Source organism: Rhea pennata, chromosome 31 (assembly GCF_028389875.1).
Source record: "Rhea pennata isolate bPtePen1 chromosome 31, bPtePen1.pri, whole genome shotgun sequence".
NCBI lineage: Eukaryota > Metazoa > Chordata > Aves > Rheiformes > Rheidae > Rhea > Rhea pennata.
The window spans coordinates 2,231,387-2,257,743 of NC_084693.1; the positions used below are offsets into that span (position 1 = coordinate 2,231,387).

The window sequence follows — 26,357 nt, forward strand, 5'->3', positions numbered from 1 at the left end:
GGAAAGTTCGAGTTTTTAGCGGTGAGGCCCTGGCGGCAGCTCGGTTGCGGCTGGCTGGGGGAGGGGGAAGCCTGGGTGCGTTAGGGAAGACCGAGGTCGAGCTTTGCACCAGAACGGCGCGTCTGGGGCTCAACGGCGCCATTCGCTCCGCACGGCCCCGCCGCGGCCGGGCAGCGCCATGCTGGCGCGCAAGGCACGCTGGGAGCGCGGCCAGCGCCGCCGCCGCCGCGCAAGGGCTGCCGGGACGCCTGCGGCACCTCCCCCGCCCGGCTCCGCGCATGAGCGCAGGAGGCGGAGCAGCGCACATGCGCACAGGGCCTTACGGCGGGGGGGGGGGGGGGCCGCGCTTGCGCGCTGGCGGGTCGGCGCATGCTCCGCAGGAGGGAGGGCGGGAGGACGGGAGGGGGCGGGGTCGCGCGTGCGCGGCGTGGGAGAGGGGGAGGGGGGCGGCGCCGACGGCGCGTGCGCGGTGCCGCCCCTGTGGCTGTTGTGAGGGAGCCTCGTACAAAATGGCGGCGGGGGGGCGGGCTCTGCGCGCCGGGAGGGCCGGCGGGTAACCGGCCGTTGGCGCAGCCCGGGCAGGCGGGACGGGGCTGCCCTCGGCCGATTAAAACCCTCCCGGCGGGAGGAAGAGGAGGAGGAGCGGAGGGGGGCGGGCGCGCTCCCGCTGCCTCGCCCCGTCGGCCCCGCGCGCGCGCGCGCGCGCACCGGGAAGGCGGCGGCGGGGGAGGGGGGAGGGGAGGAGGAGCGGCGCGCTCGCCCCGCGCGCGCCCCCGCCGCCGCGTGCCCGCGCCCCCCCGCCTCGCCGCGGGGGGGGGGGGGGGGAGCGGCGAGGCCTCCGTCCGCGCTCCCGCGGCCCCGCCTGGGCGAGCAGGGCAGGAAGATGGCGGCCGGCGGCGGCGGCAGCGGCAAGGCCTCCTCGTCGTCGTCGGCGGCGGCGTCGTCGTCCTCGGCGGGCGCCCTGGAGGCCTCGCTCGACAGGAAGTTCCAGGCGGTCACCAACACCATGGAGTCCATCCAGGGGCTGTCGTCGTGGTGCCTGGAGAACAAGCGGCACCACAGCACCATCGTCTACCACTGGATGAAGTGGCTGCGGCGCTGTGAGTGCGGGCCCGGGCGCGGGGTGAGGGCGGGGGAGGCCCCCGGGGTGCCCGCAGGCACCTTCCCCTGCTCCCGCTCAGGGGCTGGGGGAGGCAGGACGGGGTGTGGGGGGGTGTCCGGCCTCCCGCACCCACGGGAGGCAGCGGGCAGGAGGCTCTTCCCGCGCCCGCCGCAAATCCGAAGCCCTCAGGGTGCCCCCCCCACACACACACACCCTTTGTGCTCGACTGCTTTGCAAAAAAAAAAAAAAAAAAAAAAACCTTTAAAGGTAAAATAAATAAATAATAATAACAAAAGCGTGTTTTTGCCCTGCGGGGTGGTGCTTGTCGCCGGCTGTGCAGCCTGTGCGGTGCCAAGGCCGCGCGCACCGCTCTGGACCGCGCTCGCCTCGTCCTCAGCATCGCCTCTTGGGCGGCCGCCGGCCCGCTGCAGGGTGCGGGGGGAGGTTTTCCTTTCCCCGCGTTGCGTGCGCCAGAAAAGGTGCTTGGGGCTAGTTTGCGTGGAGAAGTTTGGCAAAGTAATGTCTATCTTTAGCTTTTTTTTTTTAATGCCATTTCCTTCTATTTGATTCCTATTTCTTGGTTTGCCTTGGTGATACAAGTAAGTGTACTGTAATTAAAAATACAGAAACACCTCCTATTTAACCTCTCTCACCCTGCCTACATCTTGAGGGAGGTGTATCTCTCAACGTGAAGAGCTTGCTTTCTGTTAGGATATTCTTGGGAATGTGGAGTTAGAGCAAATTTCCTATGCCCTTGTGTTTTTCGGGTGCCATGCTGTCTTGTCCTGTTTCTGCTTTTTTGGTGCTTGCTGTTTTGTTTGCGTTATTTGTGCGTTTGATTATCAGAAAGAAGGTTACAGTTTGAAGCGCATGGAAATATGTGATATTTATGGTCGTGAGCGTTCTCTTGCAGTTTGCCAAAGTCCAGGGCTGGTTGTGAAACTCAGCAGAGAATTTGGGGAGTGCTATGGGAAGAAGAGGGTGTAGTTACCTGCTTGTGCCAAGGGTTTCAAACTTAACCTTTAGGGAGTGAACTGAAATTCGAGGTTCTTCGGGGCATGATTACTCGGAAGTCTTTTGGCATCACACAGCTTCTGGGCATTACCTTAGCTTGGCATTACCTTAGCTTAACATTACCTTTTAATGAATGGTAGTACCCTCAGCCTCCTAAATGCTTGCCTGAGTTATTTTAGTACATTACTTTGAGAGGTGGAGGGAAAAGATGTCTTAAGCATGATATCAGCTCTGATTTAGGATCAGGGAGCATCACTGTTCTTCCATGGGAAAACCAGTCTCTTTTAGGCACAAATAATAAGAGTATTGGTTGCTAAAACTCAGATTTGGTGAACTGTAGCAGCAGACGCGGTGGTGACCTGAGAGTAGGAAAGTTAATGTTTCCACAAGTCTAAACAAGGCCAAATTATCTTTACTGTCACGCTGATGTATGAAGGCTTTGCGTGTTATTGTTTGAGCTAGAGTAAGCTTTGTAGTAATGCAAAGATGATATTCTAAAGTGTCACTCCAGTTTGTACTAAATCTTTTGTAAAGTTTGGGATAGTTTGTTTTATGTATAGAAGCAGTCCTGCAAAATGCTGAGAGCCCTCTTTCCCTGTTGGCTTGCAATATATGAGGCCCTCAGTGGGAGTAAAGCAGACCTGACAGTTGAGGTAAGGGCTGTCCTATGTTGGCCTGATACCTTGCTATCCAGGAAGGTGAGGAGAAGTGACAGGTTAACTGTCGCCTCGTTTGTAAGCGTTATGACTGTAGATCCTCACCGGCTGCAATCGTGGGTTTGGATTCCTCGAATTTATGCGGACATAGACAGTGTGAGTAGTTGTTGCTGCTTCAGTTCAGCAACCTGTTTACATTTTAGCAAAACATAACTTATTTTGGAGGAAATGGCATTAGAAGCTGAGGTTTTGGCACTGAACATGGAAAAAAGACCCATATTGCAAGAAAGATTTGCTATGGGCAGCCCAAATGCAGTGGGGCACCTATGAAGCTAAGCCTTTTCCATGCTCCTAACTCTTCTGTTTTGATTATGCTTGGTAACCAGCATTAGGCCGCCTGTTTCAAATGTCAGCATTAAAGGGTGCAATTAAACTTTATTCCAAGATACCATTGAGCTCAGATGTCTATTACAAATCACTAGAGCGTTAGGTTTTTTTTTCATTGTTCTGATTACAGGAAAAAACATAAAACTGTCTTCAGATTTTGATTTTTATATATATATATATATATATATTTACTGTGTCAGTTCAGCAAGTGATTATATCTAAGAGAATAATGTAAGAATCAGAGTATTTGTTTCTAAAAAATAGCTCTTTCCAGTCTGTAATGACCTGCTCATAATCAGTTTGTCCTTTACCACTGTCCTCACACTCTTCTCCTTGAAATCCCGTTTGCTTTCACGGTTCGCGGTAGCTTGTCCTTTTTGTCCAAATGAGCTTCCTCCAAGCTGAGCTGTTCCTTGGGGGCTCTACAGGACTCTGTCCTTGATCCTCCTCTCCCTTGCAGTCTTTGAGTAATCTCTCTCCAAATAAAATTTGGCTCCCATCTCTATACTAAAGACTTGCAGATCTGCTTTGACTCTAAACTTGGTGTCTCTTGTCATCGTTATAATTTTGGCCCCTCTTTGGAGTATCTTTGCGAATGTCTTGCTCGAGGCAAGACTCAGTGTGACTGAAGTCTCTGTAACTTAAGGCATAGTCCTCCTCCTCTCAGACTTGAAGCTCACTCTTAACCCGGTGCGTGCATGCAGGGTGTAAATCTTGCATGTTTGCTTTCTACAGAGCTTCTGTCCTCCTCATTGGTAGAACCGAATTTCTTCCCCAGAGACTCTTGCTGTTCTTGATGATTATGACATTTGTCTATCTGGTCCCAACAAATATGTTTCTGCTCCGTTCGTGTCCGTTCGGGATAGCTTCCGAAAGTCATTTTTCTAGCACATTGTTTTGGCATTGCCCCTTCCTTCTCTTTTGTATTCTTCTATTAGTTCTTCCCTTGTTCTCAAGTTCATCAAACACGATATGACTGTTTTCACATTCAGCGCCCTTGCAGCTCTATTTCTATGCTGTCAGCTCTAGTTCACTGTTGAAATGTTGACTCCTGTCTTTGATCAGGTTGTACCAGCCTGTACCTTTTATTTCCTACATTTTTGTATAAGCACTTCCAAAGATTTCTTTGTGCTGCCCTCACATTCTGGAGGGTTTTTCATCAACACCTACCACCCCACCCTCATTTTCTTTCAAGTTCCTCCTCAGGCTTTTTATCTGAGGTGTCTGTGGAAAGCAGCCTTGACAGTAGCTGCTGTGCTAGTATGCCGTGACCCCTGTTTATTTGGTTATTTCCTGTTTATCTATTTTTTTCACCTTTTTCTCTTGTGGTACGCTCTATTCCCTGCCCCAAAGACCTTACAGTCTCTTTGTGTTCTCATTAGCAGTTAGTCCAGGGAAAAGTCTAAGCCTATGGCAAGAGCTCGTGCCCAGTGCAGGAATAATAATAATAATGGAAAGTACAGCTTGTTTTTTTGTAGTTTTTTTTTCATTTTATTAAGTGTTTTTAACTCTAGAGATACTAAGAATATACAACAGCTGCCATTTCCAGAGAGCTTCTCACAGAGGATAGATTTGGTAAGATAAGGAGGACTGTATCACAGAGTTTTCCACTGACTTTGTGTAAAATTAAGATGAAAGTGTGTGTTTAATTGCTGGGAGAAATGTGTTTATATCAGTTAGATATGCATCTCCATTAAATGAAGTGTAAGAAAGTTAAGTAGGGCAACTTCCATGTGTACTGAAATTACATGCTGAAATTATGTTGGCATTATACTGGGGGGGTATTGCAGGAGGTTTTGCATTAAAAAAAAAAGTCAAGTGTGTGGAGGGAAAAATGGCCTTTTTATTTTTGATAAATTAGAATAGGCTTTGTGTTAGCCTTTGAGACAGAAGATAATTGATTTTCCTGCTTCAGGTCACACACTGCGCTGCGACAGGAATTTGGTCAAAACACTTGCAGTCTTGCAACTCTCCTGCCTGTATGAATTGGTCAGTTCCGTCTTCCACTGCATGCTCTTCGGATGAGACATTTTTTATTTTACCTAGAGTCTTTTCCCTTCTTTTAGTTGAACCAGTGCATTTTACTCTATCTTGATGGATTTTTCTTTGCTTCACTCCTATGCATTTGTTTTCGCTGATGTGAAACTGTCCAGTTTTGTGTTAGAGGTGTGCAGTTATTTGAACAAATATGGTGCTTTCAAAAAAAAGAAAAAAAAAAGCACCAGCATTTAAACACATTGCCATTGGCATGAGCATTTTCTCTTTCACAGTTCAAGGTTTGTTCTGAATGTGTAACTTCTAACGATTCTGGTCATTTATCTATGTGAAAACCAAGAGTTTTATGAAATAAATGTTTTCTTAGAGGTCAGACTAATGTTGTAATAACTCTACCTCCTGAAAAGCTACTATTATGAATCAATATTATAAAGCACTTTCTTGCAGGAGGATCATCTAGTCACTATGTTTACTCAAATAAATACAGGTAATTTAAGCACATAGCAAACTATCTTTATCTCCTTGAGATGTGTTGGTCCAAGCAGATAGCATAATTGTTCTGAAGTTGTGGAGGTGTAGCTAAACAAAATAAAATGTAAACAAGAAATCACCCCACCTTTTGTCAAATGGGTGGGTGATCAGTAGTATAACTTCCTGTTTCTTGTATATATTTCCTCTGCAGTTAAGTTGAGATGGTCTAATAGTACCGTAATAGGGTAATTAAGGAGCTGTTGATTCATTGATTTATACAGCATGTGTGTTGCCTTCAGATATGGCCAATTGCATAATGCAATTAAAACTCAATTGTATAATGTCTGTCTTGGATGCCAAAGGCATTTCATTTTCTTTTTTTTTTAATGCAGCATTTTTGTAACTAGCAGCTACAACTATTATACAGCATGCTGCTATACATTTATTTTAGCATGAATTTTTTCTATTGTGTAATTTGCTGTTAAAAACATAAGCTTTGGGTTGCGGAGGGCATTAATTCCACCTTGGGTTGGGTCAGAGTTCAGCATTGTAGCAACTGTTTGGGAGTTAAGATGTTAGCATTGCTCAATACGTTGGACATGTCTGGTACGCTTGCAGATATCTTAAAGTTGGTTCTGAGATTCTTTCTGCTTCATTTGAAGGCTGTATGTGTAAACTTTTGATGTAAACAATTCAACTTATAATATCTTCAAGGTCTATTTTGCATTAGGTAATAAGATCTGAAATTAGATCTGACAGTGAATAATGTAACTGAAATAAAAAGTGTTCTCAGTGACCAATTAGCAGTGGAGTACAGAGTTTTAATTAAGTTGTAGAAAACCTTTTTTGATTGAATGGCTGTTATATTAAGGCTAAAAATGTTTTTTTGTAGCACTTGCTCTGAATGATTTCCATTACTTTATTATGGTTTGTTTGGAAATCAGCTAAGTGCAGATAGACTGTGTAGCTAGATTTCCAGATCTCCAGAAAAGGGGACAAACCTGAAGGGTTTTGGAGAAAGCAGCCTAGTGCAGTGGACAGAGCGCTCTAACTCCATTTCTGTCTTAGTTAAACCCCCATTTGAGTATTCTTGAAAAACAAAACGTGATCTTGTTTGTGAGTGCCTTTCAGATGAAGTAATAAATAATTGCTTCTGATAAGATTTGTTGTGTTTGTTGCTATTAAGTTTGTTAAAGTTTATAATAAACCATTTGAGTTCAAACTTCTTGAACATTTCAGCTGCAATAGTAATATTGAAGCAAGTACATAGCCTAATGAAAACCGTGAAAAATACCTGCAGCAGTAATACCTAGAAATTACTTGAGGAAGAAACGTCTGTTAATGAATGAAAAGACTTCTCTTAGGTATGCAGCAGCTATAAAACAGTCTTGACTCGGGCCTTGTACCATTTGCCGTGTTACTCCGTGGCCTTTATGGGCAGGGATAGCAGAGGAGATGGGGTTGCATTTTGTTGCTGCCAACTTGCTTTTGGGAAAGCAGCAACCTAAATGTCACTGGGCTTGCTGTCCTGTGGACCTGCTCTTTTTGCTCTTGCACGTTGCTGGCTCTGCTGTGGACATGGCAGCCTCTAAGGCTGGAATATGCTACTACCCATCTGTGATGATGTTTGGGTGCTGAGAATAAGCGAAAAGAGTCAGTGCTTCTTGTAAGGGCTTTCAGAAGCTTTCCACAGAGGCCAGTTGCTTCATGGCTTCTACGTGGTGCGGATTTGGAAGGTGAGCCACCTAGCTAAGCCCTTAAGTTTATCCTCAGCTTTGCTTTCCGGATGCAGCAGCAGGAGGACATTGCCTTCATTAGAAGGCAGGTATGAGAGATGTTTTCTTTCTGAACAAATGTCTTGCTAAAACCTTGTTTGCTACTGGTATGTCAATATAGTGCAGTATTTAGTTTGTATAGTTGGTGTATGTGACATGAATTTTTAACGTAAGCTCACTATGTGCAATTTTCCAGCATAATGCCAAGACTCCTATGCTAGGTAGATGTCTTGGTGTCTCATAATGCGCATACAGGAGCGTAAGAGCTGATGGAGCTAGGCTGGCTTGCTTAGTGCCATTCTCTCATTATGATCAGAGCCCTTTTATAGCAGAAGTTGTAATGTGTTGTAGTCTTTGGTGGAAGTTGTACATGGAGAAGGATCCCGGAAAGCAGTGGCAATTCATACCCAATTGGACCTGGGCAGGTTTTTATGTACGGCGAGCCTACCGTGTCATTCATGAGCCGAGCTTGTCTGCGTTATAGTAAGGCTTTAGAGTTAATAGCATTCAATATGCTGCAAATGCACTAATCCTGCATTTCTGTTGCTACGATCATCCTTTTCTGCTAATGTGAATGCCAGAAACAAAAATGCTCCTGAAAGAGGTATGGTGGGTGGGCACTGACCCTCTGCTGTTTCTCAGAAAGAAACATTAAATAGCAAAAGCATGTTAAGTAATTAGTTTTTAATAAATGTGTGAGTTTATTTTTGTTGGCCGCAAAGTAATTGTGTAGTATTTGCATGAGGTTTTTTTCTTAGGTATAATCTACAGCATGAATGAGTTTTAGGAAAACTGTGGCTTTATTTCTGGTTGCTTTGGGCAGAAAGAAAGTGCAGAGCTCCTGGAAGTTGCCAGCAGGTGTATGCAGAGATTGAATTGTTGCAGTGAGTTTTTTATTTTGTTTTATGTTGTGGATTTGTTTTTTGTTTTTTTTGTTTGTTTGTTTGTTTGTTTTGATATGTTGTAAATGCAGAAGTAGTGTTACTAAGGTTCAATGTGTGTACCAGTCTCCTCAGTGCTAAAAGACTTTCAAAATGGAAACCCGAAGATTTGAAGAATCAAGAGAAAGAGATTACACTGATTACAAAGTACATTGGGCAAAAATGGAACAGCTGAAAAATAAAGGTGGATAGAAATTAAGCAAAATGAAAGAAAATGGTGTTTGGGAGTATGGTGGTGGCGTGAAAGTTGTGTGCAAGAGATGGTGTGTGCATTTCACGGAGGTATGACCACAGATCTAAGGACTCTCTTGTTGAAGTTGCACGTGGAAGGCCACTGTAATTAGCTGATGAAGTTATGTGCGGCATCGAGCAGCGCCCAGGTGACGGGCTTCGGAGAGGTTTGGAGGATAGGAGCGGAGCTGGCGGCAGATTTAGGGCTGACAACTGGAAAGCTGCCCTGGAGGTGGGGACCAGCGCACGCGAGACAGGTGAGCTGCTGAAGGCGTTCATGTTACCGCAGCGCTCACGCGAACGCTGCTGGGCGTTGAGCAACGTACAGCGATCGGCCTGCCGTAGTACGTACTCCCAGTTGTTCGTGACTGAGAGCAAGGAAAGATTGATAAGGAGCTTGGCGAAGAACATTGTGGTTTGTAAGTGGAAAGGGCATGACAAACACCATAGCGAGCCTGAAGCTTACGCTAGAAATATCTGCTGCGATGGGAAAAGCTGTATATTTGTGATTCACTGACTTCGGCAAAGCGTCAGACTGACTCGATCACAAATTCTTCAGAATTGTAAAGAGCCGTAGGAATTTGTAGATAAAAAACTCTGATTAATAATGCAGCTACATTGCAACCAGAAAGGGGTATAGTACACGAGGAGAGTGGAAGTCTGATAGAGCTCATGGGAACTTGAAACAAAACGGTAAATTGTCATTCTTCCTATATTCAAATCCTCATGTTGTATAGTTAAATTAAGTGAAGAAGTTAATTAGCAGGAAGGTCAGCTTACTATGCTACAAACAGTGTTACTGGCTGATTTAAGAAAGTGATGAAAGAATTAAATTTGGAACTGAATGTAAGCAAGACAGAAATGAGTTTGGTTTTTGAGTGTTTGGAATGAGACAGCTGTCCAGAAGTGTTAGTCTCTGGTACCTAAAAGTAAGAAATCTAGGTGCTAAGGTTCTTGCCAGAATAGCAAGAATTGGGGAGGCGTTGTGCAGAAATAAATATCTGAGGTGAACAGACATAGATCTGAGGTCCTTTATGCGCTACACAAAAGCTTGTATCTCACTTATGCTGACCTTACTCGGAAATGGCCATTCAAGCAGCCCTTTTGGAGAAAGCACAGCATGCTGAGTGATGATGCTGTTGAAGAATTTCAGTTCTGTTTGGACATTCAATTAACGAGCAGGTGTATTAAAATTACTGGAATATGGCTACGGCTTTTTCAAAACTGCCCCCCACACACACACCCAAACGTTACTGAGCACGATCCCTGAAGTTTGGTTCCTGCTGTTTGTGGCAGGCTTGTCCAGTGAGGAACTCAACAAGGTTTTGGGTGGGTACGGTGGATATTGCGATGCAAAGGCAGGGCAGCGTGGCCCTTGCAGTGGTTGCAGGCTTCTCGGGACAGGAGAGGCTATGCTATCGAGGCTGTGCTGCGTGCGGTTCTAATGGGAGCTCTTTTCACGGGTTAATTGGTTTCTTTAGGAGGCGTTTAAGCTAAAATGAAAAATATCATTCCCATTCTATAATATGTGTCGACTGGACAGTTACAGATGTCATTTTGTGGCTGGTAAAACTTCCCTGATGGTAAAGCTGCAAACCTTAGAGACCATTTTAAGCCATTACAGTTAAGAAAAGGGTATTTATACATGGTGATTATGAGAAAATACAAAACAATGGCCTCTACATTATTAAATAGAGAAATTAGACTGAGTTGATGGCCAAAAAATGCAAGGTTAGTTGTGTAGTCAGGAACTTCAAAGCCTATGCAGAGTGGATATATACTCTGGAACAAGTGTTCAATCTTTTTCTCTGTACAGAAGGTTGTGCCATATTGTGTTTGACCTCTTATCATTGAGTGATGATACTGATCTTTCTGGTTTTACAGCTCTTTCTGTGGAGCAGATATCATAGAAATAGCACAAGGTCAATGACTTCTTGCTCTGTGTTCTTTCTATGCCTGAGTCGGAGTAGAGACTTGATGATGGTAGGAACAACATTTACTTTTCAAGATGATCTGGAAAAGATTTATAAGTTGAAGTTGCACAGTACAGGCAGCAATAACTGTACTAGTGTCGGGTTTGTTGCAGCAAATATGAATGCAGAGAGATAAAGTGAATATAGTGCTGTTCTGGGCAAGCCTGTGGCAAACGAGTGCGTGGAATTTGGAGGTCTTCCTTTCTACTTCCCAATTTTTACCCTTGGTCTTGTCATTGGATATACTGTTCTCAGAAATGCTGGGGGGGGACGGGACGGGAAATCAGACAATTAAAAATATGCTAGAAATGCTGCTGCCATTTCTTCTTTTGTTTTATGATGAATCTGAATTTTCTTTTTAGCTGCCTTTCCTCATCGACTGAATCTTTTTTACTTGGCCAATGATGTCATACAGAACTGCAAGAGAAAAAATGCAATTGTATTTCGTGATACATTTGCAGAAGTGCTTCCTGAAGCAGCTTCATTAGTGAAGTAAGTAACTGTGAAGGTTTAATGCCTCAAAAAATGTGAATTTATTTTCCATTGCTCTTACACCCCAAATTTTCTAGAAATACTAGGAAAATTTCAAGATGTGTTCTCTACTACATTCATTATTTCTCTTTTTTAAAACTGTAGTCTAGTTTTAAACATGTTAATTCATACATCTATGTGTGCTCAAGTTTATAAAGACCTGTCTTGCTTCCTATAGCTGTTCGATACATTGAAATATCTACTGACTGTGATGTTAAACATTGGTTTGGAGATGCTAACAGCTGTGTCAGTTTGAGATTTTCTGCAAGGAGTATTTTAGAGTGGGTATATATTTGGCTTTTAATTTGGGAACGAGAGGTCTCATTTGAGTAAAGTTTAATGTCACGCGAACTGAGGGGGCAGTCTTCCCCCGACAACACGTGCTCCTTGTAACTCTGCCATTCCCTGCCTCCCCGAGTGTACGTGTGTGTAATGGTGAGGTGACCACTTCAATGGTGGCAGAGCTGGAGGTGTTTTTGCAGAGCGAAGGGGCACTGAAAGTGCACGGCAAGAAGGGGAGCGCGGGAGAGGACGAGGAGGGTGTCTTTGTTGCAGTCTCTGCAGCTCGGCCTGTGGTTTACTATGTACCATCAGAAAAACTGTCACAGATTCCAGTCTAAATTCCTGCGTGTTTCTTCCTGAATCCTGTGCTGATATATGCATCTGCTAAAACGTTATTTCTATTCAAGGTAATACGCTCTCAAGGGTTATTTTGTCCTCTACTGGAAATTTGAGACTTTCATTTACTAAGAATGTGGGGCTAAAGGATTTTGCACTGGCACGTATCCAGATGGGGCAAGCCTCATCCTGCTGTGCTGAACACTGTGGGGTTCCTTGCTGGCCGGTGTTTTTTGGTTGCTGAGTCTTCCCCTAGCTGGGTGACTCTTCAGGGGTAAGACATGACAGAAATCCAAAGTAATAATAGTAATGTCCTATTGCTGTTTTGCATCTCCTTAGAACAGCATTGAAATTTCAAGTAGCAGATAGTTAAACATAGTATGATGTGGGGAAAAGGTTAAAGTTTGACTGATCATTATCTTATAGTTAAATGTAATTTGTCAGAAGAAAAAGTTGGAATACTATTAATAGATAGCAGCAGTAATGAGGAGGAGGGAGGAAAATTTCCAAGAGTATTAGCTACAAAAGGAAAAGAGAGAAAGGGAAAAACTAGTAAAAGAATTGCAAGATATCAGTGCCTGTGACATCCAGGGCAGGTTTTGATACTTACAAAGTCCACTGCTCTTCCAAACTTTGGTATGGAAAGTAAGCTTAAATGGGTAAATCTTTTATGAACTTGCTGCTTTGATCTTCAGGTGTTTGTATATGAATGTGATTTGTATGACAGAGCTTTTGAACATCTGTGGGTAAGATACAACCCATTTACACTGAGCTTTGAAACATGCAGTGGTGCTAACTGCCACAAAGTTTCCGTAGGGAACAACAATAATAGCTTGTATTTCCAATTAAGAGAGTTTTGAGTCCTCAAGGGAAGTTGCTTCTGAATCTTAGCAGAGCTCAAACTTGTGTACTGCCCTTGGAGAGTTTTCTGTTTTAATGCTAGCTTCTATATGTACAAACTTTTAATTATTTTGCAGAGAGTGTTCTTCAGTGATGAGCAGAGCGATCACTAGATCTGGTTACTCACTGTTTTCCTCTTCTGTCTGAAGAACTGCCACCTTTATGTTGACTCAGGTGTCTAGGGAAAGTATACATTGAGAATGATTGCTTATAGATGTTTTATTATTTTTTTCCTTGGAGAAAAAAAATAGGCAAATTATGATCTTTATATTGAAAATCAAACTATATTTTTTTGTTGTTGTTCCTTGCTCTCTTCAAAGATACTTATGCGTGGCATTGCATAATTTCCAAAGCTGATTCTGATAGGCACAGAAGATAGGTAATCCAAGAATAACGGGAGAGCTTGTCATCTTGAGGAAAGCTCAGCACCATTGATAATCTGTTATACAGTCACTCTTGTCTGAAGTAATTAGTCTCCTCTGTGAACAAAATAACTTTTCTTTTTTTCCCAGGAATAATCACTTTTGTTCTAGGGCATCGATATAGGCAGGTGCTTCGGAAGAGTAACAATTATTTTTCCCGTAAAGAAAGGCTTCAAAGAAATCCTACTGCTTTTACTACCACTCTAATACTTTCTAATTTTACCCCGAAGGGCGTGTCTGCGGCCCTGATTTGTTAGGGCACTGAAGTGCGCTTGTGTGTGTGTGCGTGAGTGTAACTTGGGACTGCTGCCTTGATTTCAGTAGGCGTCCTGGCAGTAGAATTGAAATCTTCATCCGGACAGAAAACTTACCAGTCTTAAAGGTCTTTAAGGTTTATTGACATTTTAAACAGTTATTTACATTGTTATCTGTTCAGGAATCATGAGAAATTATACTGTATGAGGAGGAGAAAAAATAAAACAGAAAAAAACAGAAGACACATGCTCTTTTTTTTCCCCCTCCAGGGATCCATCGGTTTCTAAATCTATAGAAAGAATCTTTAAAATCTGGGAAGACAGAAATGTATACCCAGAGGAAACCATTTTGGCACTAAAAGAAGCTCTAAGTAAGTTACTTACACTTTGCATATCTTAATGTACAAACTAATGTGTTAGCTTATAACCTTTCTAACTTTCAATCAGGATAAAGAAAATATTTTGAAATCACAGAGTAAAAGCATATCTATTCTTTCTGTGTTTGCACGGAAATTTAAAGGTAGTAAGCTGTTGTAGTAAGGGAACATCACTGAATTTCTGTATTATTTCTCAGACCTTTTGAAAGACACCTCTGAATCCTTTAATGTGAGCTGAAATTGTTCCTTCTGAGAATAAACTGAAAATTAAGTTACCTTGACCCTGAAGTTCTGATGATTGTGCCTTGATAGAGGGTTTGTGTCCTTGGCTCTTCCCTGTGAGTCTTGAGTGCCCTAGAACTCCAGCCGAGTCTCAGTTATAATGGTGGAATAAAGAATTGGCTGTGAAGAAAAAAGGAGGCTTTATTCCTTTCTATTGTGTTTTAGTAATATGTGGTGTGTTTTTACTAATAATTTGTTATATAAGAAATAGTCTGGAAGGAAAGCTAGAGGATGAAGTAACCTGTATGTCCTCAAATGCTCATTAAAAGAGCTCTGCTTAAAAACAGAAATTGAATATCAGCTGGAAGCATGCACAGTCAGTAAAAACCAGAAATTTACTGATACTCCAAATACTTCATTTGAAGGAAATTAGTTCACGTTTCTACTTTTGCTGGTTACGTCATTAACAGCTAAAGGAGTTTAAGGAAATCCTTACATGTGGTTTTGAGAGACGTTCGTAGTCATCACTGGAGAAATACAATATCCTGGACCCAGTTTTTGGCATATGAAAAGGCTTTAGTTGAGCATTGCATGTTGATAAATGAAGTTTATACGTATGTTCTGAGATGTCTAACTTCTGTAATTTAAAGAATATATATTTTTCAGATACTCATACATTATGATCTTCACAACTTGCATTACTTGGCTGTTGAATGCTAACTTCATAAACATAGGATATGGCTAAATAAAAAGCTTGCTTAAAGAACCAAGCAGCATAGTTTTCTTTTTAGAAGCACTGTGTTTTACTTTTTTACTTTTGATCATAGATTTGCTATTTGTTTATCCAGAAGTTTAATGAGCAGATTGTTTCTATTACTGTGATTTTTTTTTGAACTGTCTTAGTGTAAAGGCGAACAGAAACTTGATTTAAAAATGGAAGACCATCCCACAGGTTGCTGTATTCCTGAGTAAACTTAGGTTCTCTTGGGCATTCAGCAGCTCATCTAAGGAAGTTGGTCTAGGTGTTTTAAAACAAATTTCTGTTAACTTTTTACCATGCAACCATATGGCACCAAAACCAGATTCTTAAAGGAATCCCATAATGCCAGATTGCAAAAAATGAAATGTTTTCCAGGTACCACTTTCAAATCTCAGAAGCAGCTGAAAGAAACTCTGAACAAACAACCGAATAAGCCGTGGAAGAAATCTCAAAGTAAGGAAACAATGTGAACTCTCTGAAACTAATATAAAAATTGCCTTCTTGAGGAACAGAAGAAAGGCTAGCCCAAAACTGGCAAAGTACCTGGACTAAAATATGAGCCAGCATGCATCTTCCAGGCTTGTAAAGCTCCTTACAGAATAATATGTAAAGCACCAAGGAGGTGTTGCTAGAGAACCACTTTTTAAAGGAATGAAGTATGAAAAAAAATGCTTTTATGAGAGCAGAGGTTTTGAACAGTAGAGAAAAGATCTGGTGGAACCTCTTGGAAACTGGCATTAGAATATTCAAAGATGGAGAGAAGACAGACAGAACCATGTGCATTGACATCAGTAAAGCATGGTGGACATTACCTTCTTGTTCAGGAATACATCTTCAACAGCAAACTAGATGATAGGATAAAAGAAAACTGGAAACTGGCAGTGCAGATAATGAACGTTTCAACCCAACATTACCAGAAATGCAGTCTAGCTGGAAATGCATTGATAATATAGCAGTCTTTATTCTTGTGATAATTATTATACATTAAAGCCTTGAATGGTCAATAAAGCAAGATGATGGAACATTAGATATAAGATGTGGCACACACCCGTCTGTACACGTGCTGAGATCAGAAGGTTAACAAAAGCAGCCACGAGTTTGGAAGCTTTTATTGCTTGGCTAACATCGCAAGCTACTTTCCCAAGCAAAAGTGTATTGTATTCAGCATGGATGAAGGATTTAGCATTTCACTTCTTATCAGATGTTTCTCCTGTTTTGTCCAGAAACAAATGGATTTAGTGTATCATGATACTGTGATTCAGTTTTTCCCCCTCTGTTAATAAGGTGTCAGAATAGAGGTATAAGGAAATTTTTAAGGTTAGTAGCTTGATTAGGCCTAGTAAGTAGCAAAGGGAGACCATACCGCAAGGAGATACTGAGCTGTGTGTGTCAGCGCTATGGTTGGCATTCAGGAAATAGTATAACCTTCCTTTTAGAGAGGTATAAGCTGTAATTTGATAAGGCTGTTAGATCATCCTTTGCAGGGACTTGTCTTCCCAGCAGTAGAACTGGAAAAGGTATGTGCAAGTAAATTGTTTCAGCACATAAAAAAAAAATAGCTGTAGTATAATTTGATCTCGATCACAGACAACCTAGCTGTATGTGAATGTGTCCGGTGTTGCTAATGGAAAGCCAGAACATTGAGTGATATCTGTGTGGAGGAGAAAATATAATGAATAACAGCCTGTGAGTCTTTCACTGAGTTATGTTAAAATCTTTTCAGTTAGAGCTGCCTTTTGTGACTTTTGATTAATACTAAATTTCTCAACTTTTTAAAACTTTTTTTTTTTTTTAATTCCAACAGCATCTACGAACCCGAAAGCTGCTCTGAAATCCAAGATTGTTGCTGAATTCAGAGTAAGTTTGCAAGTGGAAATACTCTGTTGCACTAACCTCTGTTCTTGGGCTGTAGCTTTTGTGTGGCTTATGTCCACCAGTAGCATAAGCTTGACTGGAAGCTCTAGTATTCAATGGCTTTTTGTTCATTGATGTATAATGGCTGCTAGACATTTAAGTTGCAAGTTCTGTTAGAGCTGCAACCTCTTCTGTGTAATGTTATAAACAATGTGACAGTTGAAAAGCATTCTGAGAGGCGTGGAGGTTCCGTTTGGAAGCCCCCATTTTCATTTGGAATAACCTATTATAAGAGAGCAATTTGCCTTCTCAAGAACAGAGTGAAATACCTTTTGATACCCCTAAAAGGGTTTTGCTATTATGGTTGGTGCCAACTGAGGTGTATTGTCAGATCATGTTAGTGAAGATGCAACTTAACAGTGGCTGAAGAATTTATGGCAATAAAATTCTTCTAAATTAGATTCCCTGATGTGATAATCTGTGTTATTGAAATGCATGCTTACTGGTAAAGGTGGTAATTTAAAAAAAAAAAGAGAAGAAAAAAAACATGGAAGGGCCATACCTGTCCCCGCTCTCAACTATCATAGCTAATTCAGGAGAACCTTAGGGTTATAGACCCTGTCTAAATTTGAATCAACTGATCTGTTTCACTTTATGTTAAAAATACAGAGATTCACAAGTTTATTTCTGCATTAGCTTCAATTCAGAAATGTTTTTGAAGCAAAGTATGCTGTTTGTCACTGAAGTAGGTCTGTGATGTTAGCTTTGCAAGGCAGGGGATTCTCTTCCATGGAATGTGATGAGGATGCTTTTCTTGTTTGATTTTTCAGCCACAGTCTCTCATTGATGAATTGCTATTATATAAGCGCTCAGAAGACCAGATAGAACTGAAAGAGAAGCAGCTTTCCACTATGAGAGTGGATGTATGCAGCACTGAAACACTTAAATGCTTAAAAGGTAAAGATAGTGTAAACTGTAAATAGACTGACATAATTGAAGGAGACACAAATATGTATTCCAACAGTTGTAGAACTCCTTAGTTCTGTTGAATTCTAGACGAGAAATAAGACTGACTTGCCAGTAGAATGCCAAAATTTCAAAGTACAGTTAAAAAAAACCAAACAGATGCCTGAAAATCTTTGTTAATTTGAACCTCTACGTAGAATCTAGCTGGTACAAAGCTCAAACAAAGGATAAATGATCAAGATTTGTTAATTTTGTACCTTTTCAAACATGCTGTGCTATATCATTAAATCATGCATATGTCTCAATATGTTCAGTACCCTTTAAATAATTTGAGATGTAATATTTTAAGAAATCCTTTAATTGTTATAGTTTGAGGATGCTAACTGTGAACATTAGAGCAAGTAGTATATATTAGGAGTAAATCGGTTGAGTTTCATTGCCAGGTGAACAGGAAATTTCATTGTAAAATTGTAGATAGCTCTAACTATATTTGATAATTGATGACGACAGTCTTTGAAAATTGTCTTTTAAAGTCATGGTTATCTTCAAATGTTTTATCTGGCCAATATGATAGTGAATAAAAAATAAAACTTAGTGTTTTTTTTCCTCTTGCAAAATGAAAGTATGCTCTCTGGGTAGTCGAAAGAGTAAAATTTTCCACTTTCACATCTTTAATGGTTTACATTTATTTATCACTAATTGTTAATAACTAGTTGAAAACAACATAGACTGCTAGCAACTTTGCCTCTTACAGTGTCTTTTTTTTTTTTTAATTGATAGTATACTGTTTCTCATGTAGTAGAACTTCTCACACACGAGAAAGGTGATGTGTGTGAATTTGCAATTCTGAGATATTGAAATGGTTTCCCAACCATAGTATCGGTATAATACCACGTGTAGTATACAGGCTGTTCAAAGTGGTGTGTGAATGCTGCTCACAGCTATGCTTTGCACGCACAGGGCGGGGGGTTGTTGCTACTAATCGATAAATGAACTAGTCTGGAGAGCGTACAATGCAGTGTACAGTGTCTCTTGTCTGAGTTTTCCAGTTGTTGCTGTTCAGGACACACTTTTGAGACCTGATTCTTCTGCTTGGTGATAGCTCATTTGCATAATGTTGATCTTTTAGACAAAACAGGAGGAAAGAAGTTCTCCAAGGAGTTTGAAGAAGCAAGTTCAAAGCTAGAAGAATTTGTAAATGGTTTGGACAAGCAAGTGAAAAACGGTCCCTCGCTAACTGAAGCTCTGGAGAATGCTGGTATATTTTATGAAGCACAGTATAAAGAAGTCAAGGTGGTAGCAAATGTAAGCTTGCTTTTCCTTAAGAAGCGTCTGATAGGTACCTCATTACCACTGTAGGGCAATGATATGCTCGTGGATTATGAAAATCTATTAAATTTGAGGGCTTGGATTTTTATTATAAGCTTAGATATTCTGAAATAAGTGCTCTCACGTAAACTGATATTTGGCTATGCTTTGGTTTTTCTAAGCATATTGGAATCAAGAAAATACATCGTCTGTGTATTCAGAAATGAAGAAATTTTGTGTGATTGTTGTACAAATAGTTTAGAAGAGCACAGATGAGATGTCAGGCAAGAAAACAAGACTAAAAATTAGTGAGTCAGAAACTTGATTTTGATCTTTTATGTTCATGGAATTTTTAGTCTCTGCATTTTTGAAGGGGAGAAAAATTACAGCCTGTCCAATCCTAAGTTAGAAACAATAGCAACAAGTTGTGATAGTATCAGTAGGCAATCTAGATTAGCAAATTAAGAACCAATGTGAAAAGCATTATTAAAAAAACAAAAAGCAAAACAAACCAGGAACAAAAACCAGACCAGTAGCCAACTTGTTGGACTAGTCCTTTCATGAAAATTGTGTTAAGTCCCTGGAAAAAGCTATGATCTTTCACGCCTTTTTTTTTCTTGTCCTTTTGCAAGTCAGACTGAAAAGCTTAGTTCTTGCTGCAAAGTTCTTATTGCAGGGTAGAGATCATTAGAAATTGAAATGGTTTTCCAAGGATGGGTGCTTGTGCACTACTCTTGTTATGGAAATCATTGAGGCATGTTATCTTCCTATAAAAGATACTCAGTTTAATGTCCTTTCTTTGTTAGGCTTATAAAACATTTGCTAATAGAGTGAGCAATCTAAAGAAAAAGCTGGATCAACTGAAAGCAACGCTTCCTGATCCAGAAGAGTCTCCTGTCCCTTCTCCAAGTATGGATGCCCCATCTCCAACGGGCTCAGAGTCCCCTTTTCAGGGAATGGGTGAGGAGGAGAGCTCACGGTCTCCAGTTGTTGGAAGCCGCAAGATGGTGTCTCCAGAGCCTGTGACAGATAATCGTGATGTGGAGGACATGGAACTCTCGGATGTGGAAGATGATACGTCTAAAATTATTGGTACGTTCTGTGGTAGCAGCAGGGAAACGGTAATTGTTGTGTAAAAACTATATCTAAACAAAACGACCTTCGCAGGCTTTGTTTGGGATGTAGAGCATGAGCAAAACCTTTGGCCTGTGGATGTTGCACTCAGGTTTCATTCTCCTGTGCCAGTTATCCAGCCTAAGCAGGGAAGTCATGATCTCCCAAAGCGCTCATAAAAATGCTTTTTACGTAGCCTAATGGGAATCGGTCTTTTCTTCCCTAAACAGGGTTTAATGAGAATCGTGTTGAAACCTCTTAATCCTAAATAATCTGGTAGGGATAGGTTGACAGTTCTGGTTTTATTCTCTCCCTCTCTGATGCAGTGGAAGAGAGGAAGGAGAAACAGGCTGCTCCAGCCTCAGCACCTGTGAAGACTGAAAGTGCCCCCAAAGTGGTGCCATCTACTGCCGCAATAGGTACAACTTCTGTGACTGTGACAACACCTGCCCAGACTCCTGTAACTCCTCCAACTCCTAAGGCAGTGAACACGGCGCCTGTTCCTCTATCGCCAGCGCTCGCTTTGCCGAACCTCGCCAATGTTGACCTGGCAAAGATCAGCTCTATTCTTAGTAGTTTAACTTCTGTTATGAAAAATACAGGTGAGTGCTGAAAAGTTACTTGCATGGGTGTTTGAAGAACTAATCATGCTGTTTTATTAGTTTTCTAATCTTCTAAATTGTCTCAAACTAAATCATTCATGCTTACTAAAGATCTGGCTAAGTCTTTCTGACATGCTAGACTGCCTTGCTTTGTGAGCCTCTCTTTGTTTACGCCTTACTGGAACTCTGCTGCAGTTGTATCTATTGCAAACTTAAGCCAAAAAAGCTTACATTAACAAAGCGTGTGAGCAGCGTGCGCTTCTTTCCTAGGCGTCAGTCCTGCATCAAGACCGTCTCCAGGAACGCCGACAAGCCCAACAGCTCTTACTGGCGGCTTGAAGACCCCTGTCATGGGGACTCCATCTGCTCCTTCAAACCCTTTGGCAAATATTCTCTCCAAGGTTGAAATAACTCCTGAAAGTATTTTGTCTGCTCTCTCCAAAACCCAGACACAGACTGCACCAGCATTGCAAGGTACTAGAGGGAATTTTGAGCAAATGGCTAGCTGTGTGTTTGATGGCAGTGTCAGTATTGAAACATTCTGTTGGGCAGTCCTAAGGCAAAAATGAAGGGAGAAAAACTTGCGTGCTATGTTTCTGGGGGATTGGCCAGTCAATTTTTATCACTTTCCATACATTTGATGTTTTTGAAATACCCTAGTGAGCCAGGAGTCCTGGATGTATGCCCATAGGTCACTGTCTTGGAATATCTTATACTTGTTTTGCTTCGACTCAAATTTTATCACTTGATAAGCAAACAGTGTTAATATACCAGGCTGCTTTACTTACTGCGTATGTTAAAGTCTGACATTCCATGGAAGGATCCTGAACATAACGGACCAAGTGAGGTCTTTATGATATCTTCATGCTTCTGAGAAAGTTTTTCTAGAGGCTAAAGCAGAAGACTTTCCAGAGATGCTGTTCCTTTTGCTGTGAACACACCTGTATGACCCTGGTTAATAGTGCAATGAGTATGCCTTTTATACCTGACTACAAACCCAGAATGAGTATTACTTAATGCGGGCCTCTGTTGTTATTTATAATTGTAGGTTAATCTGAGGCTCTGGCAAAAGTTTGAACCTCTGTAGGTGCAAATTCATATTATTGTGGCAAAATCTAGTCATTTTACTGGGTAAAGCGTTGAATAGTTTTAAGGAATAACACTGTAATAATGATACAAAAATCTTTCTCTTGACAGTGATTCTAATTGTTTTGCCTCTTACCGGAATACCTGAATGCAGAGTTTTGTTTTGTTTTGTTTTTTTCTCCCAGGTTTGTCATCCTTACTTCAGAGTGTTGCTGGAAATACAGTTCAGTCGAGTGAAACTGCATCACAGAGCACTTCAGCATCACCAGCCAACACAACTGTCCCTTGCATGAAGGGGAGGAATGTTCCTTCCAATGCTCAGCCCTTTATATCTAAAAATTTTGGTTATTCTCCAAACTCATCTACTGCCGAGGTTTCTTCAACTTCAGTTAACAAGGCTCCCATTGGACATACCCCAGGGCTTTCAAGTTCTAGTTTTAAGCCGCCAACAAATTCCTTGGGATTTTCCAGTTCCCATCCTACCAGTCCTTCTTCCCTTCTACCAACAGAGACTTCAATGAGTCAATCCTCTGAAATTTCAAAGGCAAAGCTGGAATCAGAACCCCCTTCTCCAAGCCTGGAAATGAAGATACACAATTTTTTGAAGGGAAATCCTGGCTTCAGTGGTCTAAACTTGAATATTCCAATTCTGAGCAGTTTAGGGTCCAACATTGCAACAGAAAGTCATTCATCTGACTTTCAGCGTGGTCCTACTAGCACTTCTATGGACAATGTGGATGGAACGCCAGTTCGCGACGAGCGAAGCGGGACGCCCACCCAAGATGAGATGATGGATAAGCCAACGTCGAGTAATGTTGACACTATCTCTTTGCTGTCAAAAATCATGAGCCCTGGTTCTTCTACTCCCAGTAGCACAAGATCACCTCTTCAGAGTAGAGACGACGGCTATTCCCAAGAACTTCCTAATTCTGTACACACCTACCGGCCTTTCAGCCTAGGCAGAGATTCTCCCGCCAGCATGTATAAGCAATCTGCAGATAGCATGGAAATACCCTCATCTTTAATGGACTCCTCTCAGGAGAAATTTTATCCAGACACGTCTTTTCAGGAGGACGAAGATTACCGTGACTTTGATTACTCTGGGCCGCCACCGTCGGCCATGTTAAACCTAGAGAAGAAGCCTGCAAAGTCTATTTTGAAATCGAGTAAACTCTCTGAAGCTGCGGAGTACCAGCCGGTTCTGTCTAGTTACAGTCAAAGATCACAGGAGTTCAGTGTGAAGTCATCTTTTCCTCCGTCTATGAGGTCTATTCTTGATCAGAGTGAGAGCTGTGACCCGCTGTCGTCATCTCCAGGGATGTATGGAAGTTACGGCCTCCGGGGAAATGACTCCACTTCGGATGGCTCCCCCTCGCCTAGTAAGAATGACGTTTTTTTCACGCCAGACTCCAATCATAATAATTTATCCAAATCTGTGGTGCATTCTGGCTTGTCACAGAAGCAGTATCCAGACTCACCCCATTCAGTCTCCCAGAGGTCGCTTTTCTCTTCTCAAAACACTCTTTCCAACCCTGCAGGCAGAGCACCCACGTCAAGTGTGGAGAAGACGTTAGGTTCTTCCATTTCTGCCACGTCAACAATCGAGTTCAAGAACATGCTCAAGAACGCGTCTCGTAAGCCCTCCGAGGAAAAGCATTTTAGCCAGATTCCCAAAAGCAGCTCAAACGAAGGGGTTAGCTTGTCTAGCCACACTCAAACTGGAGTTTCCAAAGGAGGAGAGCAGCAGCAGCAGCAGCAAGAGGAGCATTACCGTATAGAAACCAGGGTGTCATCGTCCTGCTTAGACTTGCCTGACAGCACTGAAGAAAAAGGAGCCCCCATAGAAACGCTGGGTTATCATAACGCGTCTAGCCGGGGAATGTCAGGAGAGCCGATTCAGACCGTAGAGTCCATAAGAGTTCTTGGGAAAGGAAATAGAGGACACGGGCGAGAGGCGAGCAGAGCAGGGTGGTTTGAGATAAGCAATACAGGTAGCGCTTTTGATAACGGGCCCTCGAGCGCCTCTGAGCTGCCCAGCATGGGCAGCGGCGGTGGGATTGCCAGCTTCCAAGCGCAGTACAAGGAACACGTGCCGCAATTTCAGGAGAGCGTAAACAATTTCAGAACCAATAATTTCAGCCCTGCTTTCGAACATCACATACCACCTCCCATCGCGCCTCCTCCCATAGAGCACGGGACTCCTTTTCAGAGGGATCAAGTCGGTGCGCCCTCCGGGCCCCCGTCCGCTCCGCCCAAGGATCACGGAAGCCTTTTCCCTAGGGATCACTCAGTTCCTCCACATATGCCATCCGTGGATCACACTAACCCGTTCTCAAAAGAAACACCCGCTCCGCTCTCACTGCCGCACGGCGTCCCCCCTCCTCCCGCCGTGGAACACAGCGGGGTCCCCTTCCCCACTCCTCCCCCCCCTCCCGTCCCCGTGGAGCACCCCGGCGTCCCCTTCCCCACCCAGCCGCCGCCGGCCGGCGAGCACGGCGGCGTGCCCTTCCCAGCCCCGGCCCTCCCCGTGGAGCACGGCGGCGGCGCCTTTTCCAAGGAGCACGGTACTCTTCATCAAGGGACGATAAAAGAGCATTTTAACGTGCATTCGGGACCAAGGGAGCACGTGGCCCCGGCGCAGCGGGACCACGGCGGTCCGCCTCTTGGTCGCGTTCGCGAAAGCGTAGGCCTCACCTCCCTCCCGAGGGATCAGCTCGGGCCGTCCCGTAGCGTGACTCCCATCGGCCCTGCTCACAGAGACAATGTCAACCGAAGCGGCATGATAATTAGGAACCCACGACCAGACTTTAGGCCTAGGGAACCGTTTCTAAACAGAGACCCGTTTCACAACTTAAAAAGGCCTCGGCCGCCTTTCGGAAGGGGCTCTCCATTCTTTGCACCAAAACGCCCGTTCTTCCCTCCCAGGTACTGAAGCAGACACACATCTCTTTAAGTGAAGGTATTTGGATGTCCTAGAGAGCAGTGGAGTAGCGCTTTCACTTACTTCCTTTTTATTTTCTTCTTTCTTTCTTTCCTAAAGAGCCCCCGTAACGTTTTCCTAAATTAAATGTTCTGTACTGTTCGGTTGTTTATCTTCTAAGCCACCCAACTTGGCATAAGAACTAGGAAAAAAAAAAAAGTTTTAACCAGAAGAAATTTCCAAGAGTATTGCTGTTGAAATAAAACTTCCAGTAGTAGTTTAAAATAAAAAAAATAAAAAAAAAAAAAATAAAAAAAGAAGACGACGGGGTGGGGGGGAGGGAGGGAGATCAAATGTGCGATGGTGGGATGTTATTTTAGCTGATTACCAAATTGCTTTGCCTCGCGAGTCCTCTGAACCCATGACAGATTTAAAAAAAAATAAAAATGGGGGAAGGAACTCTGCTACTATTAAGGAAGAATTAAGGGTCCAAGATGTTTTCTATGGTGATAGAAATATTAACCCTTCCTGTGCCTTTCTGTTTGGATTAACCAGTCGCTTCCTTCAGTGACAACCCGCGCAGTTGGGCTCTCCGGCGGCGCCCTGGGCACGGCCACGTCGCTCTGCCCTTCCCGGCTAGCGGAGGGGAGGGCAGGCCAGCGACACGCAGTTCTTCATCGCTTCTGACTGCTTCTGTCTGTCTTAAAACAGCAAAAAAAAAAAAAAGGCAAAACACACACACAAAAAAGAAAAAAAAAAAAAAGAAAAAGTCTCTGCTCTTCATGGCTGACGGTGTACAGTTTTCACCCCCGGGAATCTTGAACTTTCCTGTTTGGTTTCAGAAACCGGTCTGTAGCGCGTGTGCGCTCCCTAGCTCCAGTTCAGTTTTCCGCCTCAAAAGACGAGAGAATAATTAAGCAGCTTTGGGGTATAAACAGACGGATGCAAGGAGGTGGGTAACGGCGCAGCCCGGCGCGTCCCCGGCGTGCGCCTGGCTCGCAGCAGCTCTCTCTTTCTTGTCTCTTTACCGTAGAGCTTAACCACGTTTGGGGGGTTGGGGGGGGTGGGGGGGAAAGAGAGCAAAAAAGAAAAAAATCCTGTTTGTTTTTACCTGGGAACACTGTTGACTTTATATATGTGTATATATATAATCACTTTTTAATTGCATCTTTTTGATTGTTTAAAACTCGCAGACTCTGTAAGATGAGAGAGAGAACCTGCATGCAGAGAGATGGAAATGATGCCTAGATTCCTCCTCCTTGTTGTGTGCTTTCATAAAGACATCTCTGCAGCCGTGTGCATAGGGGACTTTTATATGAAGTTGGAATTTTACTTGATTTTTTTTTTTTTTTTTTTTTTTTTTTAGTTAGTAGAATACATCATATATGTTTGATAAAGGTGTAGGGTAAATATCTATATAAAAATTACAAAATGAGAACATGGCAGATGATTTCTTCGTCGCGTGTGCTTGGGCTGTGTTTTATTTAATATATATGACGTATTTGTATACGCGAGGAAGCGAGTGAAGGTCGTGAGGGTAAATCTTGCTGTTTTTTCGGGGAGGGTTGGGGCGGGGGTAAATCATCTTTTTTTTTTTTTTTTTTCCCTTCCTCCGGGTGTCGCGGCCGTCGCGCAGCTCGTGCGGACGCCGCTCGAACGACGTCCCGGCCGACGTCCCCCAAAACGCTCCCGTCGGCTTCCGCCCCCTCGGCTCGCGGCGGGGGCTTTTCGGGGGCCTCGGGCGCGCTGCCGGGGACCCGCCGCTCCCGTCCGGGCGCGCGGCCCTTCCCTGCCGCCGTCGCCCAACGACCGCGGCGCGCTCGGAGCGAGCAGGGCGGCTCGGGAAGTGATAAAAGGACTTTACAACAACAGAAAAGGA

General features: G+C 43.1%; 1 protein-coding gene across 4 annotated transcripts; it reads left to right on the plus strand.

The window, feature by feature from the left end:
- The first annotated feature begins 879 nt into the window (after positions 1-879).
- RPRD2 (regulation of nuclear pre-mRNA domain containing 2) lies at positions 880-25,928 on the plus strand. 4 transcript variants are annotated; one of them, XR_009960997.1, is made up of 12 exons: positions 880-1,100; positions 10,908-11,037; positions 13,541-13,641; positions 15,005-15,082; positions 16,434-16,486; positions 17,314-17,440; positions 18,579-18,754; positions 19,564-19,849; positions 20,197-20,472; positions 20,743-20,946; positions 21,744-25,430; positions 25,672-25,928. XR_009960997.1 is itself a non-coding variant. In XM_062597726.1 (12 exons), the coding sequence occupies exons 1-12, from the start codon at positions 884-886 to the stop codon at positions 24,488-24,490; spliced, it is 4,236 nt and encodes a 1,411-aa protein (XP_062453710.1). In that variant the 5' UTR covers positions 880-883; the 3' UTR covers positions 24,491-25,928. The 4 variants fall into 4 exon arrangements, 3 of the variants coding, with proteins under 3 accessions (XP_062453710.1, XP_062453708.1, XP_062453709.1); XM_062597726.1 differs by having other exon boundaries at positions 21,744-22,937; positions 23,097-25,928; XM_062597724.1 differs by having other exon boundaries at positions 21,744-25,928.
- The last annotated feature ends 429 nt before the right edge of the window (positions 25,929-26,357 follow it).

Excerpts from the sequence above, each read along its gene's own strand:
- RPRD2 (XM_062597724.1), top strand. The coding sequence starts at position 884 with ATGGCGGCCGGCGGCGGCGGCAGCGGCAAGGCCTCCTCGTCGTCGTCG. Across the intron at positions 20,473-20,742 it reads TTCTGTTATGAAAAATACAG|GCGTCAGTCCTGCATCAAGA; the intron begins GTGAGTGCTGAA and ends CTTCTTTCCTAG. Across the intron at positions 20,947-21,743 it reads GACTGCACCAGCATTGCAAG|GTTTGTCATCCTTACTTCAG; the intron begins GTACTAGAGGGA and ends TTTTTCTCCCAG.